This window comes from Antennarius striatus, chromosome 18 (assembly GCF_040054535.1).
Source record: "Antennarius striatus isolate MH-2024 chromosome 18, ASM4005453v1, whole genome shotgun sequence".
NCBI classification, from domain to species: domain Eukaryota; kingdom Metazoa; phylum Chordata; class Actinopteri; order Lophiiformes; family Antennariidae; genus Antennarius; species Antennarius striatus.
Genome location: NC_090793.1, coordinates 19734543 through 19757876, shown reverse-complemented (window position 1 = coordinate 19757876; position 23334 = coordinate 19734543). Strand labels below are relative to the sequence as shown.

Genomic DNA, 23334 nt, shown 5'->3' with positions numbered 1-23334 from the left:
TTTACCATGGAGAGACTGTGGGGTTTCCCTGATCGGTGGCCAGAACCAGCACACAAAACACGCAGCAGTCTTGCCAGAGGCAACTCAACTGTGGGCAGAGTGTAGGGCGGCTATGGTCTGGCCCCCAGGACCCGGCCATTGTGGAAATGTAAGTGGTGACAGTGTCTGAACGGCTTGAGTTGGAACAGAAAACTTTTGATGACCAAAACTATGAGCTTCAAATAGCTGGGCCCTGGGAAACATAGCATGTTCTTTTAAAAGAGGTCAAAGAGAAGCCAGAAAGAGGAAAAAAAAGAGCAGAAAACCGATGTTTGGTGGAGGGAATGTCAAATTGGAGGCTACTGTTACTATAGACATCAGCAAAACAGAGATGCACTACCTTTTTTCCATGCGGAGTCTGACTCCCTGTCAAGTCCAGCCTTCTCCATCGTCATACCCACCGCTTATCGTCTGCCAGAACGTAATCCTTCCAACAGAAGTGACAACCGACTCACGGCATGCTCAAAGTTCACCCGTCGAACATCTGAGTTATGCCCAGGATGATGATGATGATCCCATTTCAGCTTGTAGTATGACTGAACGGCGACTTTTTCCCCATCTGACGAAGTCTCTTAGCTATTCTAGGCTAATAAGGCTAACATTTCAACACATGCATAACAGCTGCCATGACTCCATTCTACCAACTTTAACTTTTACAGATACAAAAAGTGTCATCGGGGAGTTTCTCTTGTTTTTTTCTGACCATAAGTCTAAAACTCAGAAAGGTCCCGCGACACCCCTAAATTCAACATTTTACCCTGACTTACACACTTTTGTGGCTCTGGCCTCGTGAATAAATGTTGCTTTTTTTTATGATTAAATCTCATCAGGTTTCAGAGATGTGTACCTAAAAAGGTATACAGTTCGCCGTCGTTCCTCGCGGTTAACACGTTCTAGGAACCACACGCGATTAACGAATTCTGCGATAGAGCGACAAACTATTTATCTTATTATTTACGGTAATTTAAATGTTTATGAGCCCTCCCCATACTGACATTAAACCACCTTCTATCCGTATTACCTTTTCCCACACTCTTACAGAAGGTTTTGTGTCTCACGGAAGTCCAAGACTCACAGAACGTAATGCACTTCTGGATGCCGTCAGCCAATAGAACGTAGTTACGGTATCACGGTACTGCCTTCAAAAAATCCGTGATGAGTACAAAAGTTGAAATTTGACCTTGAGTTTCAAGATTATTCATAAGTAAATACTGAAATTGTCATAAACACAAAGCCAGCATTATTTTTTATTTAGTCCGTTCACACTGAAATCGGCACATTTCCTGCCATGCATCTTCATCGGTGAGTCAGCGGTGAATGAGTCTTTACAGATACGAGTCATGTGTGTCAGCGAGCAAAGGATTCATGGCCTATCGCTCAATGAAGTTAAGCTAATAACTCCCCCCTCGCACTCACACACAGATTCACACACACAATCCCAGGCTTTCATGGCAAAGCAGAATTGAGATGCCGGGGCCGTCTTTCAAACGCCTCGCCGTTTGGCCCTCGGTATAAAGGGACGCTCCTCTGCTGGGGCTATACAGCCATCGCATCAGCACTATAACTCTATTAGGCACAGCTCCAGAACACACTGAGCAACCCATCGCTCACAATGGCATCATTGTCAAGAGGGTTGCAGCCATTGTCGCCCGTGCTACAGGATTTATCCCCCCTCCTCCCATTCAGTGACCTTCACCTTTGACCCCCTGCTGCCACCTCCGGGGCTGAGAGCCCGTGAGGCTTTCTGGCTTTACGTCTTAGACGCTGTTTTACAAAGAGCGAAGCCTCTGCTAAGTGGCTTCTTTCTGCAGCAGCAGAAGCAATGGGATGATTCAGGTTTGTGTCATAGGGAAGAAAGAGGGGGTTGGGGGGCAGTAAGGAGTTGTGGTTGGACTGGTTGACCCCGAGAAAAGGGCAGTTGGAACGGGTCTAAATGGCTCTTTTCTCTGGTTTTGGGACAAGTCTCTCTGGTTATTTATGTGTGGGAGAGCAGGAGGGTCCGCATAGGAGCCCACCGGCCCTCTTTGTCTTCGGGGCCCGGCTGTGGCTGAGGTGCCTTTCACTGGTCGCTGCCGTCATACATGAACACACACACACACACACACACTCACTCTTGCAGAGCTGCAAGGACAGAGGAAACGGCTCTGTTGCGAGGCAGATTTGGAAAACGAGGTGTGCCTCAGACAATAGCTGTCAGCAGTTTGACGAACGCCTCACGGGCAACGAAACTCCATGACATGTCCTGAAACTGGATGCCACAGACATCACGCTAACGTTAGCAAACATGTTAGCGTCACGAGGAACGAGGTGTGTATGATAGCACGAGTGTGTGATCTGGATTTAACAGCTTCTTTTTTAAAATTTTTTTTAGCTGTGTTACTTTTAAATCATATAATCATAGAATAATTTTAAAAAACAAATTAAAAATTAAAAAAACTTTGTTTATCAGTTGTCTCGTTTGTCTTTGATGCACATTTTTTGACAGGGACGCACTTTGTCAGACAGCATGCTTCCCTGGGACGTAAGCTTTAAATGTACTTCCATTCAACAAAAATATTCACAATTTTCCCATTTCTCCACGTAAATTTCAAACACGGAAATCGTCATTATGTTTTGACGTCTTCGCGAGACTCACATGCGTGATTCTGTCTTGTTAAAATCGACCAAACGGCAACACGACGTCTGTTCGTTTTACACGCTGCAGTGAAAGAGGAGTTAGTTAGACCCTCCAGAGCAAGAATAAGAGTCCAGTTGGGTTTGTCTGTCTGTTAAAGCGCTTTGAAATGTCTGCTGATGTGATTAAACACTATACAAATGAAGGTTAAATGCATTACATCTTTCTTTCTTTCTTTCTGTTTTTTTCTTAAATGACTACCAGGCTTTAACATTTTGATAAAACTAATATATAATTTTACTCCTTTTTTCCTTCTTTTTATTTAAACAGTTATGACGTCGTTATAGATCAAATCATTAAAATTGACAGTTTATTTAGTTTTTGCATTGGTAAAACTCAATCCTTGCATACACTTCTGCCTTATATTCTGTTATTACTTTTGGGATGCATAAACATCATGTTGGGATGCACACATTTTTCTTGAAGTGCATCCCAGGGATGCACTACTTTCTGGAGGTAAACTCAACTCTGATTTATCCCCAAGGGGCAATTGAAGGCATATAAAGCAGCACATAAAGACATGATTGGTGCACAAAAAGTTAATGTACAGAGTGAAAAACACAATAAATAACCTGCTTCTACTTAAAAGTCACTGCTTGTGCTCATATGTGTCATTTATACCATTAAACACGCCCTTCTGTCATGCATGACGTGGATGACATTGTCACAAATTCACTGTCAGTCTAATTTAGTCTAACACAGAATAAATTACCTCTGCCTTCCCAGAATTGCACACAGTTTGTGTTCACACCAGCGCGTCGCTCTACAGTGTAACACAAGTACACACACACACGCACACACACACACACACACACACACACACACACACACACACACACACACACACACACACACACACACACACACACACACACACACACACACACACACACACACACACACACACACACACACACCACTTTTTCTTTTTCTTTTTTTCTCCCCCTGACAAAGTTAAATTAAGCTTGAATTTAACGCTGAAGTCAAATGGTCATGATGTCATGGTTTTGGGGACAGAATGACTCGGTTTGTCTGTTGACTGAGAAGGCCTATTCTTGCATGTTTGGGTGGGAGCATAGCATATAATTGCAGAGCGGGCTAGCATGAGGGGATGGGGGAGGGAGAGCGTTAGCACGCAACATGAGTTTTGGCTGCTGCGAGTGCCAAACTTGTCCAGAGGGCTGCTGCTTGTGTGTGTGTGTGTGTGTGTGTGTGTGTGTGTGTGTGTGTGTGTGTGTGTGTGTGTGTGTGTGTCTGCAGCGAGGCTAGTTCCTGTTCCAACACACATCTTTCATTTGCACACGCTGAATAGCTCAGGAGAGCCCAGGCAGTTTGGACTCGGACAGTTTGTTTTTCGGGACGTTTTCAGGGGGGTGTTGGACGGTTGCCTGGCTCTGTGCATACAAGTAGGAGACTCTGAATCTCCTTCTAGACGTGCACAACTCTTGAGTTGCGTCGCTTTGTTGTCGGGGAATCACATGCTAGCAGTCGCTGGAGGATTACACTGATCCAAAAAATCTGACAGTTAAAGAAGAGAATGGAAAGCCTTGTCAGCCTTTTCATATCTTCTCAGTGGGAGGTAGAAAAGGCAAGACCTCCAAGACCTGGGCTCGCGCTGGTGGGTGTTAATGGGGGGTGTTAGCTCCCAACAGATGGACAAGCCAGTCCTGTGTATTTAGGGATGATCATATGGGATAACCTTGCAGAGACAGATTGACATTTTGCTGACAAAACAAACCATCCCACGCAAGCAGCCCCCTTCCCTTTTTGGCTTCACGTGCACTCACTGGTTGCCGACGTGCAAATACTTAGAGTGGCGTTTGCTTACGGAGGTCTTAAGGAAGTTATTTCAGCGTGTGTTAAGCACTCGGTGAGGAGCCATAACAATAAGAGGATAGGACAAAAGAATCTAGGATTACACTCCTGCACAAGCAGCGGCGGCATCAGTGACCTGTGTAAATGAGACAACCTTGAGCCGCGAGGGGAGCGGGTAAACTCGTTTTCTGCGTCATGCTTTGGGATTTTCCTTGATGCATTAAGGTCTTAAGATTTTGATGTGTTCTGGGAAGGTTAAGAACATCATCTCCTTGTCGGTCACTAGTTTTTGGGCTATCAAGTTTTTGGTCTATCTCAAGTTTTTGGTCTATCTCAAGTGTTCTACCTTTTGTCCTATCTCAGTGAAAAACCCAAGTGGGCTAGCATGGCCGTGTTTTTCCATCGTCCATCCCGCCGAAATGAGACAATACACAGGTCGACCTTTATCGGATTTCAGTGCGTGGACCTTTTGTTCTCTTGTAAAAATAGTCCTCTACTTTTAGGAGAACGTGTCGTGAGAACAAAACGTTCTCCGACGTTAAAACAACGGAATAAATGTGATGGAAGTTATCAAATGTAGGGTTTGCCGTGTTCCCTGAAATCTCTCTCGTCTGAATCCATTTATGGAAAATAATCTCCCTCCCACGCACAAGTCATTTACATGGTTAACGCGGCTCGTAACAAAGCTGCGTGTTCCAAAAATACTGATTATATCTGTGGCCTTTTTTACTATAAAGTCAACTATCCTGTAAAAACTGCAGACTGTACGGGCAGAACTAGTCACAGTGACCCAAGAGAAATTATGCCAGAGGCCTTTTTTATGCAGAATAAAATGTTAATGTTAGTTAACTTTATTGGTATAAAGTCAAATCTTAAGCACTTTATACTGTTGGACTTGTGCAATGATGTTAATCCAGGTTTGAAGGTAATTTAAGTCAGACTTAAAGGGATGAGAATCATCCATTTTCACAATGGATATAACCCATAACAGAATGATGGACTGGAAAAGTTCTTATCAGATGTGAACCCTGGGATTAAATGTTATTAGGGGGTCTTTTTTGACAGGATTCACTCCACCGCTCCACTGTAAGCCCAATAAAGGCTCATCTGAGACAAATAACATAAAATAAATAAGTCATATAATATATAAGTTGCTGTAATAAGATGCAGTTTAACAATTGGACCTAATTGTAATGTTGAGAACCGCAGAAGAAACAGACGTAATAAAAAAAAATCTCTGTTATTGGAGTCTGGCAAAGTTTAATGAGGAAGGCAATTAGAGGAAGTCGACTAAGACGGTTTAATTTTCTCAGCAGCTCACGTCGTGTTTTAACGGCTCACCACAACGGGCTCTGGTGCACACGGCATGTGGAACACCAACATTTTGGCAAAAGTGTGTGTCTGTGTGTGTGTGTGTGTCACAACAGACTTGGCGATGTGAGTTCCTCCCACAGAGGGGACGTTTGAACCGTTTTTCTAGCGCGTCTGGAGACGTAGCATCGCATTTTGACAAAGTTGGAGGTGTCAAGAGTTAGATTTAAACAAAAAAAACAAAGGTATGGCTGTTAGCTTCATGCTAAAATGCTCACATGCCATCTCAACATCTATTTGCCAGCTCCTGAGAATTTGATTTTTAAGCTTAGATTTTAATTCCACTCCAGGAAATTAAATTTTGTTTTGTTAATCTGACTGGAATATATTTATTTAGGTGTATTTCAGGGGTTGAAAGCTCCTCACATCTGGTATGGAGACGTGAGGAGGACGTCTTCAGCTCTTCCTCCTGTCCTTTGTCTCTTCCTAACTTCTCAGATCTCAGCAGGAGAAGCTGCAGCGGCTGTGAAATGACCTGGAACTCATCTGGTTTCTAACAAACGGAGCCCGCGTTGAGCCCAGCTGGGGGCCGACGGGACGCTGGTGACTTCATTTTAAATCTTTATTTATAGACAGACGCCCGTCGTGTCAGGACAGCGGATCCATTTAGCTGTCGTCTGCTGCGTCACACGTTGTTTTTTTTCTTGTGTTTTTTTGGGCCGTTCCTCCTTTGGCGTAGCGGTGCAGTGGTTCGCGCTCTCGCCTCACAGCAGGGGACGGTTGTGGGTTTGAAACCCGAGCCGTGTCCTTTCTGCGTGTGGTTTCCGTGTCTCTCGGGGCGATTCTCCAGCTTCCTCCCACAAACACACCATCTAGGTGAACTGGTTGACTGGCGACCCATCCTGAGGTGTGCCGTGGCCCCGCCCCCCGCTGACCCAGTGGGGGGGGTGATGTAGAAACCATATGGAGATCCTCCGGTAGGTCCTCCTGCATCCTCAGAGCAACAGCGAGTCCCGGTTGGGGGGGGGGGGGGGTGAGCGAGACATCCCATGGGGGTGTTGTGTTGCTGCAGCAACGCTTCTCTAGAGATGACATCATCTGCTGAGCAATTGCCCTCACATGATTGGCCAGAGGGGGCCTGGGGCAACGGAAAATGAGCCGCTGTGATTGGATCTGGCTCCACACATGACTTTCACCTGAAGGATGTTGTTGTTATTTTCTGCACTATAAGGCGCACCTATACGCCTTTAATTTTATCAAAACCCAACAGTGCGCCTTATAATCCAGTGCACTCTTTTTTTTTTTTTAAAACTTTTTTTTAAAATTAAAAATCCAATGCGCCTTATATGTGAAAACCGTTTTAAAATAGACCATATATTGAAGGTGTGCATTATAATCAGATGCGCCTTATAATCCAGTGTACCTTTAAAAAAAATTTTTTTTTAATTTTTAAAAACTTTTTTTTTTAATTTACAAATTAAAAATCCAGTGCGCCTTATATATGAAAAAAGTTTTAAAATAGGCTCTACATTGAAGGTGCGCCTTATAGTCCAGTGTGCCTTATAGTGAAGAAAATATTGTAATTTTTTTTTATTCTTCATTTCGGACTCTGTTTAGTGCTAACTGCTAAATACCACTATGCTAGCAAGTTAAAGTTAAGATAATGGATGTCTCATTATATTATTAGCATTAGCGTGTTAGCATTCTGATGACATCACCCGCATCCGACCAATTGGATCAGTTCGTTTGCGTAAACAAACATCTGCAGATGACTGATTTAATTATCTCACTGGATGACATTGTTGGGCTAACCAGCTAAGTTAGAAGATAATCAGATTTGTCGGCTGATTAGACGACTGAAATGCGCCTTGTTCTCGTTGCCCCCGCCCTTAATGGAAAAGCCCCCCCACCCCCCGAAGTAAGGATGAACCGAGCGACTGGATTGGGTCATGTGACGAGGATGACGAGCGTCCTGCGCTGAAGGTCGAAGGCCATCTATCTATCTGTCTGTCTGTTTGTCTGTCTATAATCTATAATCTATCTATCTATCTATCTGAGGCTGGGAGAGAGAGGGAGGGAAACATGAAGCCTCTTCCTCCTCTCTCCACTCCCAGTCAATCATTTCTACCCCCCCCCCCTTCTGAAAACACCCCCAACCGCAGAGGATTCAACCCCAAAACATGAGCCTGACTCAAAACGCCTTCAACATTTTTCCACAAAAATTCACACACATCAATCATGACATGAGGTGATGGCTTTTTTTTTTTGTAATTTAAGGACTTTTATTCTTTCTGTTTCCATGGAGACCAGTTGGATTTAGCCTCACTGTGTGACGGACGGTTTCTAGGGCAGAAGCCAAAATCTATTCAACATTTTTTCCTTTAACTTAATGTTAATGTACCAGAGAGGTGTTTTGAAAATTTTAAGCATTTTAATCATTATTTAATTTTTTTTTGTCTAACATGTGCAATGAATAAGAATTACAGTGAAACAGGACAAATGGAATTCTGGGTATTTCACTGATATTATTGTTTATCCGCGATTAGCAGTTTCTGTACATACTGTATATACCAACATAAAAGGTTTACAAAAGTACTGCAGTGGTAGTTTTACACCACAGGTAGGCAGACGTTAACTTACCTTAAGCCCCGGAGGTCAAAGGTCACTGAAAAAAGGTCAGATGTGTCTGAGATGCTATGTAAATGTTGACAGCGTTGGCTTGGAGGCTGGAGGAGAGGGGTGAAGACAGAAGGGGGTCAAAAAAATAGTAAAGCTGACGTAGCTTTAACAGATTTTAAATTAATCTGTATTTTTAATTATTATGTCTTATTATGTGTCCGCTCTGATGCGTGGCTCACAGAGGAAGGCTAACCTGCGTGAGGACGTCTCACTAGAACACGAGCCGGGGGAACCACACAACCACTGGATCAGTGGAATGGGAACCTGGACTGGCTGTAATTTGGGAGGATGCTGGGTAATGCATGGTGGTTGTGTCGAGCCCGGAGCGCTGGAGGTCTCTGTGGTTGTACGCAAACAAGGCCGACGTCGCCCCCCCCCCAGCTTTTACACAGTCTGGCTCGCTTTGATCTGGTTCGTGAAATCATAGCAATTTGAAATTTGCATGCTCACTATACATGTGTTAAAATAGGAGCTCTGAAATGAGCCTGGAATGATCATCGAGTCTTTAAATAAGGTGTGACGGGAGATAAAAATACACCTGGAGGAAAGAAAGTGACCCAAATGCAATTAAAAGTATGTTTATTTTACATCAAATCAAATCACTGCCTCTATTTCCTTCATCTGTCCCAGCAGAGTGATCGGCCACCACCACCACCACCACCACCACCACCAGCGTCTGCATTTATTTTTCTGACGTAAATCCTTCAATCACAAATTCTTCTTCTGTAAAAAAACAATTATTTGGTTTCATTCATTCGTCTCTACTGAATAAATCCCTTCTATAATTGTTCATTAGCTCGTTAGCTCCTACGCTACACGCTACTTCTAAAACTTTCCATTAACGCGTTCATAATTTCTGTCTCCCTTAATAACAACACGGCGAGCACGTTTAAGACAGCCGCTCTGTTTCATGTGATGATTTACACCAATCGTCCAGCCGTTATTCCTGCTTTCCCTAATTACAACCACGAACACACACTTCACCCACAAACACACATCATTACAGCGCTGACACACAACACCACACACTGACTTCAACTGTCAAACGTCAACGGAGAAGGAAGTGGAAGCACGCTTTGGGGACATTACCATTATTTTGTGTTTATTTATTTATTTTTTATTTATTCCGTCTCTTATTTCGGAAAACAACCGAAGTACCTTTTGTGTTTCATTATGAAACGTGATTTTAACGTGAACGTGAGCGTTTACACGATGACGTCATCCTCTCTGCTGCCACCTTTCCGTCACATTTCTCAGCCTTTTCTGCCCAGAGACAATTGGCTGATTCACCGGTGTGTGTGTGTGTGTGTGTGTGTGTGTGTGTGTGTGTGTGTGTGTGTGTGTGTGTGTGACACCGACGCACCCGAGACGTCCACACACACACACACACACACACACACACACACACACACACACACACACACACACACACACACACACACACACACACACACTGACACTTTTAAGTGCCGTGTCGACTGTTCTCATCACCCGCCAAACGTCCCCACGCCACGTGGGGACGGTGTAACGGCTTTAACGGCTGCCGTTGGGACTGTCACACCGCGTCCAGCCCGGATTCGATCGGAACCCACGCAAAGGCTTCGTGCTCGTGTCTTTGCGTCCACTTGGAACGCGTCGCGGTGCGTGTTTCTGCGGGTTCGGCTGGGCTGCAGCGCCATCTGCTGGCAGGCAGTGGAACACGCTGTGATTCCTTGTCATCCGTCTCTGCTCCAGTGTAGACTTTTTAGACATATTTCTGAGAGTCACATGCAGAGTGGTTTGTTCCAGTGGGTCTCAGCTGACATCCTCGAGTGGAGCTCAGGATGTCTGGAGCTGGAGGCCACGGCCTTCCAGAACAGAGAGACGCTGTCTCCTCTCAAGAACATTTGCTTCAGTCCCATCGTGTCTTTAAAAAAAAAGTTCTGGCCTTCTTTGCAGCAGCAGAATAAAAATTTACTGATATTTTTGTGACCTTAATTCTGAATTTCAGGTCACATTTCTGGGAGGTGACACAAAAATCTCTTCTGCTAGAGCTGCAAACCTGACGTTTTGCTCCTGACGTTCACATTAACGATTTTATTTTGCATCACATCAGGATAATGCAGTGAGTATAAATATAAATATAATATAATATAATATAATATAATATAATATAATTATATTATATTATATTATATTATATTATATTATATTATATATTATATAAATTATATATGTTTTATTAGTGCATTTCCTCCGGGATTAATAAAGTATATATCCATCTATCTATCTGTCTATCTTAAATAAAACTCATTGGGTTCTTGTCTGTTAATGAAAAATCTGCTCGTTCTAGTCCTCCGGGCCTGACCTCCAGCGATGACGTCACTCTGTCGACCCCTGACTGTTCATTTTGGTAAACAAACACACAAACACACCACAGACGCACACATCGAGTCTCAGATGACCTGTTTGTTAAATACAGTTCATGCATTTGGGGTTAATGTGCATTTAAGGAATATTTTTTAGTTAACTGTGAACTGTGGTTCCTAAAAGAAGCGCCAGTGGTTCTAATATTCTCCTCCACTAGGTGGCAGCATTTCCCGTCACAGAAGACCAGTTTGACGTCATCCTGTCATGTATGTACTGTATGTCATACATAACTCTGATTATGTTGGACAATATAAACAAAGTGGAGATAATGTGACTTGTTTTACAGTGGGATTAAAAAAAACAACTCCTGAGAAGACGTTTAATTAATTAATTATTTATTTATTTATCATGTATATTATACTGTATGTATTATATATATATATATATATATATATATATATATATATATATATATATATATATATATATATATATATATATATATATATATATATATATATATATATATATATTAAGGTGTTTTATTCCATCTAAATATTCGTGCTTTATTCAGTTTTCACTCACCTTACGCTACCTCTCCATCCTTGTGTTTTGCTCTGTCCAGCTCTGTGGGGTTAATCCTAGCTGCTGTGACCTCTGACCCCCACCCTTGATGGATTCTTATGTAAGGAGCTGATTAAGGAAATCACACGGGAGCCGGCCGTGATCTGTAGCTGCAGGTTGGATAAGCTCTTTAACGGTGATTCCAGCTGAAAATAGCAGCGGGTAAACCCCGGTTGTTAACCACAGGTTATCACCTCTAACTGCCCCCATCTCAGGTTGTAGGAACACTTGATGGCGTTGGGAAGAGTTTTCTTCTGGTTTCCCACTCGTCAGGGCGATTACGGCTGACTTTGTGCGCTCGGCAGCCTCGTCCTCCAGTATTTTTAGCAACGGGGTTGATTTATTCTCTCATAAGTATCTGATGGTTTTCAGAACAAACCTGGACCTGGATCAGTATTTATGTCTGTGTGTTTATATCTTATTGAAAAAAAAATTTCATGCATCTGTGTGTAAAACACATCGTCCACTGTCGTAAAGTGTGTGTAATGATAAAACCTGCTGTTTGACAGGGAGTTAATTGTTCTCATATCAGCAAAAACAGTCCAAATTTGTACTTTTTATCAATATTAATTTTATCACCATGCAATATTGGTAACTTTTATTACCCTGGTGTGTCATAAAAGAAATTTGAATTCAAAATCATGCTTCAATCAGTCATATAAAATGATTGGAAAATGATTGATTGATTGATTGATTCTTCAGAAATAATCTTTTGTTGTGAAGTAAAATCATCTGGATCCTCAGGGTTTTATCGTTTGTTAATTCCAGGAAAAAAATCCTAGAAACTTGTCCTCTTTATGACTTTGATTTTATTTGAATTAATTGAAAAATCCCGGATTCTTCTCCTCTTTATTATTTTTATTTTAGTTGATTTATTTGAAAAATCCTTGATTCTTCTCCTTTCCATTATTTTGCTTTTATTTGAATTAATTGAATACGTGATGATTATCTTTCCTATCCCACAGACTTTAGATAGAATTATATGTTTACTCTAGTTTTTTTTTAGAATCTACTTCTTTTCCATCCTGTAAATCTGTCCTAAAATTGTCCTTAAATGATAAAACTAAACCACATTTACAGAACAAACCCTTCTAACAAACACGAACGTGAATTTCCACGCAGTTCATTTTGTTTCCTGTCTGTACAAACGGATGCGTCCGCTGGAGGACAGCTGAGCGGCGCTGAGGCATCAGGGGACAGCGGTCACGTGACCAGGCGCTGAGGGATTGGCTGAGAGGCGGTGTGACATCAGCGATCCTCCCACTCCCCCCCCCCCACCTCAGTCATTCTGCCTCTCTCTCTCTCTGAGCCGCTCTGTTCTTTCCTCATTTGCCTCTCCTCCTCACCCCCCCCCCTCTCTCAGAGATGGCGTGTCGGTGCTGCTGAGGCGTCCGGGGGCCCCTAACATCCACGGAGAGGACCCCCATCCCCCCCACCACTGATCTGCTTCTCATTCCTCGGGCGTCTCCTCCTCTGCCTCTGCCGTCGCCGTCCCCACCCCACCTCTCTGTGGGGGAGTCTGGGAGTCGGGCCCTGGTGGTGGTGGTGGGGGGTGGAGGGAATCAACATCATGCTTCGCTGGGGAGCCGTGCAGCGTTAGCCGTGTCCTGCTCAGGCGGGCCCCCTAGCCGCTGGATTGGTCGGTTTCTATCCGCCTGGTCGCCACGACGACGTAGGATGAGAATCTGCCATCATGATGCAAGGTGAGCATCCTCCCCCCCAAGTGATGTTCTTGTTCTCCTGCTGGGGCCGGTACAGCTGTGTGTGTGTGTGTGTGTGTGTGTGTGTGTGTGTGTGTGTGTGTGTGTGTGTGTGTGTGTGTGTGTTCACATGCTTCCTCACATCACACTCATTCCTCCTTCATCTGAAAAGCTGCTGCAGCAAAAACGAGCGTAGATCAAACCGTAGCGCAGGAGCTAAATCACAGCATGACAGATGCTGGGCCTGCATCATCATCATCACCATCATCATCATCATCATCATGCTAACATGGGTTGTGGCTATTATTAGCAAAAGGCCTGCAGTCAGCTTGCTAGGATGTCGTTTCCAGCCACACGTGTGTTGCTATCTCTCTGCTAGCGTGGCCTGGATATGTTCCACACGCGTGTAAATCACATCACAGCGTTAGCTAAGGCACCAGGACACAGGGTGGATCTGAAGAATAATGATCGATGCGTGTTGCGTGTGGTTATCATGAGGTGGGGGTATTTGATGGATAAAAATCAAATTATGACAGAGAATAAAGAGCAGGATGGTTACTGAACACCAGTCACAACCTGAAGGGGATTCTGGGTAATATTAGTTCACAAACATCCTAAAGCCAAGGCCCAATCACAACAGATCTTCAGTTGTGTGTGTTGTACATCTAACGGTGATATAATTAATGATAAAGATCCTTTTCTTCAGGTGAAGTTTGTAAACTTTCACTCGGCTGCCTTTCGTTTTTGATCACTGTTTTTTTTGATCACTGTTTTTTTGATCACGTCGCGATCGAGTCTCTAGTTTTACACCAGGTAAAGAAGTTTTTTTTTTTATTTAGCTGAGACTAAAATCATTGGCTGACGTCCCTCAGGGGGGTCTGCAGGTTTAAAACAAGTGTCTCCTCCTCAGATTCCCATGATGCTATGCTGTTTTCAGTGCATTCCTGTAAATAACATTATGTCCTACGTCTCCCAGAATGCATTGCAGTTTGCAGCTCGATGTTAAAACACCAGAATGTGCTTCACTTTGCTGTGCTGTCATTGGACGGTACACCTGATGGCGTCGCCATCCCGATGGAAATGCTGCTTGAGCCAACCACCAACGCTCTGGGGGGGGGGGGTCCTGGCATCCTGTTTGCCCCCCCCCCCCACTCACATTGTTTGGGCTCTAATGAAGTGGACGCATTGATCAGCCCTTCCTGGTGTTTTCACTCCATTTTATTTAGTGGGGAGGGGGGGACACTTAAGGAGATTAAACCCCCGCTGCTCCGCTTCACGTCCTTTATTCCATCCTGATGGAGTCACTGCTTTCCCCACAACGACAGGCTGTCATGTTTACTTTTGAATTTTGATTTGACCGTTGTAATAAGAGCTGGAATTCTCCCTGATGTTGCCCCCCCCACCCCCACCCCCTCACCTTCCTTCCATCTCCACCAGGACTGAAGAATCGAACCAGGAAAGCGTTGGGCTTACGGAAGAAAGACAGGCATCCAGACGCAACGTGAGTGACGCCTGGATCTGTTCTTACAGAGGATTATGATTTCAATCGTATTTATTGGCGTTTTACAAGTTTTATAGAATTCTATTGGTGAGAAAAGTTTGGAAAAAAAATGTTGAAAAAGCTTCAAACTTTACTGAACGTTGATGGAATGTTTTCTTCTGACCTCAAACAGGAGCTCACCTGACAGAGAAGGAGGAGGAAGCGGAAAGAGAGGAAGTGTGAGTTCATTTTCACACCTTCAGTGAACAACGCTGTCGTTTGTAGCGTCCCACAGTCGCTTATAGTTGGTTATTCATACGGATTCAAAATTAAAGAAAATAAAAAAAAATCAAGTAAAATGTGTTAAATAGACACATTTTAAATAAGATGTCATCAGGAAATATGGAGGATTCCTGCAGAAATTGGACATTTATTAGAAAATAAAATGCATCAGTGCATAACGTGCATCACTTAACGTAACTTTTATTTAAGTAAAACTATTTCATCTACTTGATTTTTCCTTAAAGGAAATGACCAAAACTCCAAAATAAAAGCCCAAATGCTGATGTGATGATTTCATATATTTGTCGTTTACATAATTATTATTCTTATTCCACTAATCTGTCGTTTCTGTGCTAGAAAAAGGCCAACGGCGCGCCGAACGGTTTCTACGGGGAGATCGACTGGGACCGATATGTAAGTAACCGAGTAACGCCGAGTCAGCACGACCTCTCGCCAGAAGGTCGGCCGTCTCTGAGGAATCCGCGAAATGCGATCCGGGAGTGGTTGTTCGCCGATGCTTCCGTTGCCGTGACGACCTCCGTGTTTTGCAGGCTTCTCCCGACGTGGACGACGAGGGCTTCAGCGTCCGGCCCGGCGACGAGGGCGGTGATATCCTTCCTGTAAAACCATCGACCTGTTGGGTCGAGAGACGGGTCGGATGTTCTCCTCATCGGTCAACTGCACCACAAATCCATCGACTTTTCAGCGTTTGAACTTGACGCCCGCTCACCAGCGTCCAAAGGAAAGCAGTTTTTCTCCTCCAGCGACTCGGAGGAGGAGGAGGAGGACAGCAAGAAGAAATTCAAGATCAAGATCAAGCCTCTGGTGTCGGACGGCGCCAAGCGTTTCCCTCCATCGATGGACGAGCTGAAGGCCTCGGTGGGAGGACTGGCACTGTCCCCGTCGCTGGTGGGTGACACACACACACACACACACACACACACACACACACACACACACACACGTTTTAATTTCATATAATACCTCTTTGCGTCTCACGTCATCCTTTCTATTTTTGTCTTTTCTCTCCTAACTTCCCCGCCGTCTCCTCGCAGAAGAGAAGTCCAGTAAGTTCATTTTCACATCTACCACTTCCTGTCACTTCCTGTCACTTCCTGTCACTTCCTGTCACTTCCTGTTTATAGATTCCCTTTGAGTCTGCATGCAGTTTATTACGGCAAAACACAAAATGAGCACAATACACACAGAAAGCTGCAAATCGATTGATTTATCAATGGATTGTCAGTGGGCATTACATGTTAGTCCGATTGTTCCACACGCGTGTGACAGTGTGTGTAGAGATGTGTGTGTGTGTGTGTGTGGTTTTTAGCTGTCGTCCATGTGACTGATGTGTCATCACTCTCTGACCCAGGTGTGTTCTCTCTTCTTTTATGCTGGCCTCAGAGACGCAGCCCGGTGAGTCTCCATCGCCCCCTGGTGGCTGTTTGAAGCAGTTTATGATTGAAGGCAAAGCAGGAAGTTGAGAGGATAGCCAATAAAATAAGAAGAAGTCTCCTCAAAAGATCTAATATAATAAAAATTCACAAAAATTCAAGAATTCGGTGTGGATGCTTAAAGTATTTTTTTTTCCTTTTCAGGGGCAGATAAAAAGGAATCTGTCATGTAAGTACGCATCGCTGGGAAGCGTCCAATAGAAGTGTTTCACACGAGGAGCTGATTGGCCGATGTTTGTCTCTCAGGTGAGGAGATCGTCCGCCCTAGACGGTCCACCCCCACCCCCAGTCCTGCCCCCGACACCCCCAGGTTTGTCCGTTTATCCACCACCACCATCACCACCATGAAGCCGTGTTCCCGCCTCCGATCACTGATTGTTCGCCGTCTTGCAGTGACAGGAAGTCGCAGAACCTTCCCGCCTTTTTCGGGCTGCCTTCAGAAGCCAAGTCCTCCAGATACGACGGTGCGTCTCGATTTTGATTGGACGTGACAAGATTGACCTCAGCGACCTCAGTTTGACCTTTTCTTTATATGTCCCAGTGGTTCCTGCTGATTTGTGGGGGCATTCCCGACCGCGATCCGATTCGCTGCTGAGCAGGAGTTTCCCGACCGGCGGTGAGTCGACCCGATTCTTACGTTATGGCGTCCATTTTTTTTTTTTTTTCGCTGAGCTGACATCATCTGTCTTCCTGGTTTTAGCTCCGCCTCCACTTCCTCCCAAAAACATTCCGTCCAGGAGTCGTTACGGCGTTCCTCCTGATCCCGCTGGTGAGTTCATCCCGTCGTCAAGGGCAACCGCAGCATCCGGTTTTCCGATGACCTGAGGGTGTTCTCTTTCTCTCGCAGCTGATCTACCCAATGGGAGGGCGGCTCGTAGCTCCGCCCCCATCTACCTGAGCATCCTATCCCCCGCCTCCTACCGAGGCTGCCCCGCCCCTGAAGCGGACGACGTATTCGGCCCCCCCGCGGACAGCCCCCACCGCACCAGCGAGGACGCGTCCTCCCCCAGATGGGTGACGTTCGCCGAGGCCCGGCCCCCCCCGCCCGACGAACCCGCCCCCCCTCCTCCTCCGCCGGACTCCCCCCCCCCGGACACGCCCTCGTCCACGCCCTCCACCCCGTGCCTGTCTCCGGGACCGCCTCCGAATGAGCCCCCCCCATCGCCGCCGCCGTTCTCCCCCGGCTCCTCCCCCACTCCTCCTCCGTTCACGCCACCGGGCTCCCCCCCCTCCATCACGCTCGGACCCCCTCCTCCAGACGAACCGGCCCCCCCGCTGCCTCTGGACTTCTCTCCGTCCGACTCGCCCCCCCCCTGCCTCGACGACGACGACGCCGTCGACGAGGAGGTGCTGCAGTTTGTGGAGTACTCGTCCTCCCCCGCCCCCACCAGCCCCGTACCCCCCCTGCCAGCCGGGTGGAGGTCCCCCCCGGTCGGGGTCCCATCCCCGTTGGTTCTGGGGGGCATTGGGGGGAAGAGGACTCCAGAGGGGGGGTACCTAAGAGAAGATACCCCCGACTTCAGGGCCACGCCCCCTCCGCTCCCCCCCACCACCTACAGGTCCATCATGTCCTCCCCAGGACCCTACCCGGGCAGCAGTGAGTACCCCCCCCCCCTTTTTTTTTTCTTTGACACACTTGCATTAGCATGCTACGCTAACATCTCCATCCTGCAGGCCCCGCCTCCCCAGCTCGTCCGGCCACGCCCCAGTCTCGCGGCAGCCCGGTACCCCCGCCCCCGCCTCCTCGCCCATCGTCACGCCCCAAGCTGCCCCCGGGGAAACCCATCCCGGACCTGGTAGGGGGCAAACCGGTTTAACCCTCGCTGCGCCGGTCGCCGTGACGATTCAAACCTGTTTCCTGTCTCCAGTCTCGACCCTTCAGCCCCCCCGTGTCGGGCAGCCCCCCGCCGTTTGCCCCCCTGGCCCGGGCCGAGAGCACCTCCTCCATCTCCTCCATCACTTTGCACAGCGCCGCTTCCACCCCCACCTTGGGGAGGGACCTGAACACGTCAGGTAAACGCGTCACGGCGTCACCTTCTCCGTCTTCATGTTGCTCATCTTCGTCCTTTTGCATCACCGTCTTGTCTTGTCCCCCCCCCCAACCACCACCACCACCACCACCGGTCTGCCTCGTGTCCCCCCCCCCCACTCAGACGCTTCACACCCTCTGGTATGGTTTGACCACGGCAGGTTTTACCTGGCGTTTGAAGGTATCCATCCCATCCTTCTCGCTCACCTTCACCTTCAGTGTTCTGGTTTTCCGTCCGCGTGTTTTATTTCCCATGTTTATCCCGGACAGGATGCTCCAGAGGCCCCAGCCCCCTCACCATGGGGCCCCAGGACACGTTACCGGTGGCGGCCGCCTTCACAGAAACCATCAACGCCTATTTCAAAGGCGCCGACCCCACCAAGTAGGCCCCCCGGTGGCGCGCGTGAGAAACATCGGCGCGGCGATGAAACACGTTTTTTGAGCCTCTGTCCGTCCTTCTGTCGCAGATGCGTGGTGAAGATCACGGGAGAGATGGTGCTCTCCTTCCCCGCCGGCATCACCAGACACTTCTCCAGCCAGCCGGCCCCCCCCGTCCTCACCTTCAGCATCAGCAGCTACGGCCGCCTGGAGCAGGTCCTGCCCAACCCGCAGCTGCTGTGCACGTAAGATTAGCGTAGTTAGCGCTTTGCATTCACAATGCATGCAGGACGTTAGCGTTAGCTTCTCATCCCTTAGCGATCCCGCGACAGACGGCTCCGACTGCAAGGAATTCTGGGTGAACATGCCCAACCTGATGAGCCACCTGAAGAAGGTGGCCGAGCAGAAGCCTCAGGCGACCTACTACAACGTGGACATGATCAAGTATCAGGTGTCGGCGGCGGGGATCCAGGCCACGCCCCTCAACCTGGCGGTGAGCTGGCGAGGCGACGCCCTCAGCGCGGATCTCAGAATCGACTACAAATACAACGTGGAGGCCATGGCTGCGCCGGCGCCGCTGCACGACGTCCACTTCCTGGTTCCTGTGGATGGAGGCGTGGCCAGACTCCAGGCCATGATCCCTCCCGCCACCTGGTAAGGATTTGGAGCGTTCGGGTCGACCCAGCAGCGTTTGCGACCCCCCTCAACCACCAGGAGGAGATGCTTGACATGAAGGCATTGATCTCATATCAGCGTCATTCTGTCTGTGACGCCCATTTCTTTGTCTTACAGGCATGAAGAGCAACAGACGATCCAGTGGAGAGTCCCCAGCCTCTCTCATCGGTCTGAAAATGGAGGTGAGAGTCACGTTGTGCTCGTGAATGCTAAACCTGAACTCATCGGAACTCTTTTCAATACCTGACGTCAAGACATTTACGTTAAATGCATGTGCAATAGTGCAAAAAGTGACTTGTTAAAAGTGGGAAAACTGAAGAGGGTTCACACGACCTCCTTCAATTCATTCTTTGCAGCATCTTAAAAGCAACTGGAACCAATGCAGACTGCAACATCCCGCGACACCCCTGAATTCAAAATTTTACCCTGACCTACTTGCATAGTTCAAAGATCAAAGCTCTTGCTCTGACCTACTGTCATAGGTCAAAGCACTAGCTTTGATCTACGGTCTTACACTGGCCTTCTCCCTCGTCTTTCTATCTTATCTGGTTCCTGAGTGTCCAAAAGTTGAAATCTGACCTTGACCTAGTTTTCTCAAGGTCATCATCTCATTTTTATCCCCTTGCTGCCTGAGTCATGTGCTTTTTGTTTCATCTTTCTATCTAATGGTTGAAGCGGGATGTAAAAACAGCCCAAATGAAAGTCAGTCATACGGTAACACTGTGTCCGGGTCCCACAGGGGTCGGGGCCCTTCTGGGCCGGTTCCAGATGACGGAGGGTCCGTGCAAACCTTCCCAGCTGGCGGTGCAGTTCACCAGCGAGGGGAGCACTCTGTCAGGGTGCGACATCCAGCTGGTCGGCACCGGCTACCGGTTGTCATTGGTCAAGAAACGATTTGCTGCAGGTCAGTGGTCACATCTTCATGTTCCAAATGTTCTGATCCAAACGCTGGCAGACGCTCGGTGCTTGGCCCCGCCCTTCTCTCTGACATGTTGAATTTTTTTGCTTCGCAGGGAAATATTTGGCGGATAATTAGCGGTGCTGTTTGTGAATGGAACCAAAAGAATCAATGGCTTTTTGACTGTGAAGACTCTGGATCCATCCCATGTTTCTTTATCTTTTGGTGGAGGGAATTAAACGATGAACGGAACATACCACACAGATGACACAGCTCCATATTCAGTAGACTGACAAATGCTGAGTCAGCAAGTAAATATAAATCATCAGTTTCAACGCTTCTGGATTAAAACAAAGGAAAAGTGAGTCTTAATTTTACTTAACGTTACATGAAATGTAGATTGACGATCCAGCCTTCATTTCAGTTCCTTTAGTTTAACTGGTTGTGTTAGTAAATCCACTCTATAAGATAGTGTGATTATATTCTAGAAACAATCTTAAACAAGGTGGAAAAGAACGAAAGAAGAATAAAAACACAGAATGAGGTTCCTGCCACCTCAGATCAGGTGTGACCTGACTTTACTGGAACGTGTTTCAGTGTAATCAGAGTTTGAAATATCCCTGCTATCATCATGGGATGAGAAGTTATCGATCAGATCGATCGGTTCAGAACGGCGCTGGAATGACTTGCAGCTGCGCTCCGAATGCAGGATTATATCCGGACCTCGGTCTGAATCACGTGACGGGGATTTAGAACACAGGAAAGCTTTGTTTGTTTGCAAACACATGAAAGAAATGGTGATCAAGCAAAGGATGTTTAACCAGAGCAGAAATATTACATTTATTTTATATTCAGTAAAAGTGAACGTAAAGAAATGTCGGTCACAAACTCCTGAGCTTAACTTTCACTACAAGTTTTTACATTTTCAGTTGGCATAATAAATATTTCTACATCAAATTGAACATTTAATTTAATTTAATTTAATTTAATTTAATTTAATTTAATTTAATTTAATTTAATTTAATTTAATTTAATTTAATTTAATTTAATTTAATAGCACATGCTTCCTGCACCTTTTTGTAATCTATCATCTGTGGATAATAACAAACAATTTTGTATCATAATTGTGTTTTTTTTACATTAATAATTTCTCTACAAAATCAAATTTATGTGCTTGCAACAGAAAACTTGTTTTACCCTCCAAACGCCCTGTTCTATGGTCGGGATTGAGGCCCGTAGATGAATATCGGTGTTTTCACATGTGCAGCCTCAACATCTCGTTTGATGTTGCCATGACGCCCACATGATCAGAGTGTCGATCCCTGCATCACTTCTGTGTGAACATGCAATGCTTCTGTAACATCAAGGGGATTTCTGCACGACGAGCAGAAGCTGCTGCTTTCACCTGAACGGTTGATTCCATTGCAGGGAGGGTGTTAAGATGAAGAGTTTGCAGAGACGGGCGTGAGTGCCATATGGAGCTTGTAGGTTTAGATGTGAAGGGACCTGAGCTGGAGACGGTAGGAGATGAGTTGCCTTGAAATGCTGCTTAATAATTCATTTTACTTTATTTAATGGGTGTTACTGTCACAGAGCGAGGAAATTAAATTCTTTCAATAAGACAGCTCTATTCCCTGTGTCCTGTTGGAGTTTTTTCCTTTTCCACCATGTTGAATAAATGTTTTATCATTTTCTAATAGCAATATTTAAAAAGTTAAGTGTAAAAAGTGTACATAAAAGCTATGTTTGGACTCTTTCTCTGGGCATATGGATGTGTCTGTGATCGTCTCTTGGTTTATTGATGTCAGAACTCATCACACATTAGGCTGTATGTGATGCCGCCGCTCCATCCAGTTGTTTTACATGTGGGTTTCTTGTGCAAAAAAAAATAAAAATACTGTTGATGAATAACAGTGCCGCATGAAATCTACATCTGTCCGTCACCAGTCTCATCAAAGCAAGAGCATTTTATCGTACAATCATGCTGTGAGAGGAAGATTGTTTTGCCTTCACTTAAATCTCCCATCTCTGCTTTGCTGTCGTTGCACCATCAAAATCTCGTCGTCAATAAATTTGTCATGTATTCATAGATATTTCCATCCCATGCATCTGATATAGCTGTTTGATATTCTCCTGTGTTTGACGTTCACAAAAAACTCACCTTAAATTTAACTCCACTCATGGCTTCATGTCACATCTAAGATGTTGACGTGTTTCTACATGGTTCAGGCTGACTCACAGTTCAGACCTGGGAGAGATTTTTTATTTAATTAATTGTAAGAAAGTGTATTTTTCAATTTGACTGAGATTAACAGTATTTTTATGTTAATAATAATGCTTAAATTTTTCTTTGCCTTATTTCTGAGCATACTCTAAGTCCTCCTACATTTGGGGAAGGGAGGGGGTCCTGTAAATGTTTTTTTTTTTTTGTAAAACTGTATGGCTGTTTGTTCTTTCACTCCATTAGACACTGAATATGCAAACCTTTCATGTAAATTTCCCATCCAAAGATTTTGAAAGTAAATATATGAACAAATCAATATAATGTCATACCTGTTTTACTTGGTAATAAAGAAGAGAAATTATGAAATATTGATCTGCCTCTCGTTTGTACACAGAAATAAAAGACTTTAAGAGTGATTGTAAAAAGTCACATATAATGTAATATACAGTACAATAAATCATCTACCATTAATTCAAAGTGTTGCTGCAAGACTGAAGACGAAGATTATGGAGCTACATTTTACCTAATTTAAAATCTCTGCAGTGGCTACCTGATTAATTATTGATTTTTAAATTATTTTCTTAAGTTGTCAGGTACTGTATGGCTTTGTATTAAACTATACCACATGAATGTGTCTAGGTTATAAATCAGGAAGGTCCATCAGACCGCTGACTCTACTTATTTAACTTGTTTTACTCAAAACTGGAGTAAAACATACATTTT

General features: G+C 45.4%; 1 protein-coding gene across 1 annotated transcript; it reads left to right on the top strand.

The window, feature by feature from the left end:
- Positions 1-11036: 11036 nt before the first annotated feature.
- sgip1b (SH3GL interacting endocytic adaptor 1b) lies at positions 11037-22902 on the top strand. The gene is made up of 25 exons (XM_068340366.1): positions 11037-11133; positions 11493-11627; positions 12855-13194; positions 14629-14692; positions 14865-14910; positions 15311-15367; positions 15505-15562; positions 15684-15862; positions 16009-16020; positions 16358-16369; positions 16552-16576; positions 16654-16717; positions 16801-16871; positions 16949-17023; positions 17108-17176; positions 17255-18004; positions 18082-18203; positions 18276-18420; positions 18561-18617; positions 18707-18818; positions 18904-19059; positions 19133-19468; positions 19607-19671; positions 20229-20393; positions 20503-22902. Exons 3-25 carry the CDS (start codon positions 13185-13187, stop codon positions 20523-20525), a joined length of 2673 nt encoding a protein of 890 aa, XP_068196467.1. The 5' UTR covers positions 11037-11133; positions 11493-11627; positions 12855-13184; the 3' UTR covers positions 20526-22902.
- The last annotated feature ends 432 nt before the right edge of the window (positions 22903-23334 follow it).

What these genes read in the sequence shown, in the direction of transcription:
- sgip1b (XM_068340366.1), top strand. An exon ending in GCCCGGCGACGAGGGCGGTG is followed by an intron (nt 15,563 to 15,683) that starts ATATCCTTCCTG and finishes ACGCCCGCTCAC; the next exon opens with CAGCGTCCAAAGGAAAGCAG. An exon ending in AACCCGCAGCTGCTGTGCAC is followed by an intron (nt 19,060 to 19,132) that starts GTAAGATTAGCG and finishes CTCATCCCTTAG; the next exon opens with CGATCCCGCGACAGACGGCT.